General features: G+C 41.6%; 1 protein-coding gene across 1 annotated transcript in view; it reads left to right on the forward strand.

Annotated features, from left to right (window-relative positions):
• The first annotated feature begins 485 nt into the window (after positions 1-485).
• LOC109536675 (protein singed wings 2) overlaps positions 486-1555 on the forward strand; it is an 11490-nt gene continuing 10420 nt past the window's right edge. Inside the window, exon 1 of the mRNA XM_048663494.1 lies at positions 486-1133. Coding sequence (XP_048519451.1) covers positions 1111-1133 — 23 coding nt within the window. The 5' untranslated portion in view covers positions 486-1110. The remainder of the gene's footprint in view (positions 1134-1555) is intronic.

Below are 1555 nucleotides of genomic sequence, written 5' to 3' on the forward strand. Positions count from 1 at the left end.
AGGGAGGAGCTTGTGATAAGCTCAAGCCCTGAGTTCTACGAATTTGACAAAGTTCTCGTTGGGCGGTAGAACGACGTACTTGAATAGGATGATCGAAATTTTCGGTCAGCTTTTGTACATAAAATCTTCCCTTTAAAACTGTAGTTTAAAAAAATAGTTCCGCATGATATCCTACCGCTACTGTACATGTCAACCTTTATCTGCACGGCTTCTATCGTTTAGAATTTATCGGTTTCGTTATTTACTTACGTCATACACAATTAAAATACGTTTCGGTGTTTTCCACCATCATCAGTTTCTATGATGACATCAGTATCTATGAAACTGATGATGGTGGAAAACACCGAAACGTATTTTAATTTGATAAATAGACAATAAATGACTGAAGCCCAGGAATTGATTTTGACTTGATAATGAGTTATGATGTATTTTGTTTTCGCGATCGGGCCAACCACAGCCAATGCGCATCGCACCATAAGTTTCCTGCAAATCCCGGCTTTTCCAATCAGTTTCCGACGATATTTTCACGATTGCTGAACGCTGATCGCTTTCGTCCGCTGCTAAGGCGCAAAATGTTTGCAAGCCATCGGGCTATTAATACTTGCTATCCCGGATTGAACTAAATTCTCATGTTTGCTCCGTCCCGCGAGTGAAAACTGTAAGCAAATGGAAAATTTTTCCACATCCAAAGCCAATATAATGAGCAATTCGCCATCGACAAATGCAAGAGAGAAAATTGCGCGCCGTTCCCTAAATATAGCCGCCGGTGAATAGCAGATTTCGATGGAATTGCAAGAGTGCAGTTGTGCAACAACACAGCCTTAATTAGAGCTGAATGCAGGCCCGATGATGGACAGAGAGACCTTTCAAAAGGACAGCGAATCCGCCTTGAAATGGTCGCAATGAAAGCTAAATCGGGCACCATATGGGCGAACATAAGAAAAGATCAGTCAATATTTTGCCCATGTTTACCATACGCATTAAACGATTTATCGGGAAGGTGCAAATTGTGGCCTCCCATGCAAGTTTCCAGTGTTACAATCAATGGTTTAGTACTTTAGTTCCATTTTGGAGGTGATGTTTGTGTTTGGAGGGATTTAAGCCCGGACCATGCAAGCGAAAGGGGTGCTGTGGTGAGTTGTTGTTTTTTTCCAGTTGGTTTTTCTCGTTCTCGGAATCTCTTGGCAATTTCGATTGCAAAACAGGCAGAGGTTCACTTTCATTTGCCTCTTTTGGCTATTTGCATTCCGGTATTAACCAGCTTTTTATACAGGGTGATTCAAAATTGGCGGCATTCCTCTGGAGGTGTTGTCTGGCGGTGTTTTAGGAGTACGGAAAAAAAGGAGGTTTGGCATCGTTGAATAGAGAATTGAAAACTCGATCCAGTCATAACAACGTGAGTGAGGAAATTCGAGTAGTTTTGACCCAGAAAGCGAAATTTGAATATCAGACACTTAGGGGCAAGATTATGTCAAAATTCCATGTTTTCCGTCCCGTTTTTGCTCATTTCTCGGAGGCAAAATGAGCAAGAACGCTCATTTGTACATCATTCTAG

The sequence above is a fragment of the Dendroctonus ponderosae genome, unplaced genomic scaffold, assembly GCF_020466585.1.
Source record: "Dendroctonus ponderosae isolate FM_Combo_2020 unplaced genomic scaffold, Dpon_F_20191213v2 Dpon_F_20191213_2, whole genome shotgun sequence".
In the NCBI taxonomy this organism is placed as follows: Eukaryota; Metazoa; Arthropoda; class Insecta; order Coleoptera; family Curculionidae; genus Dendroctonus; species Dendroctonus ponderosae.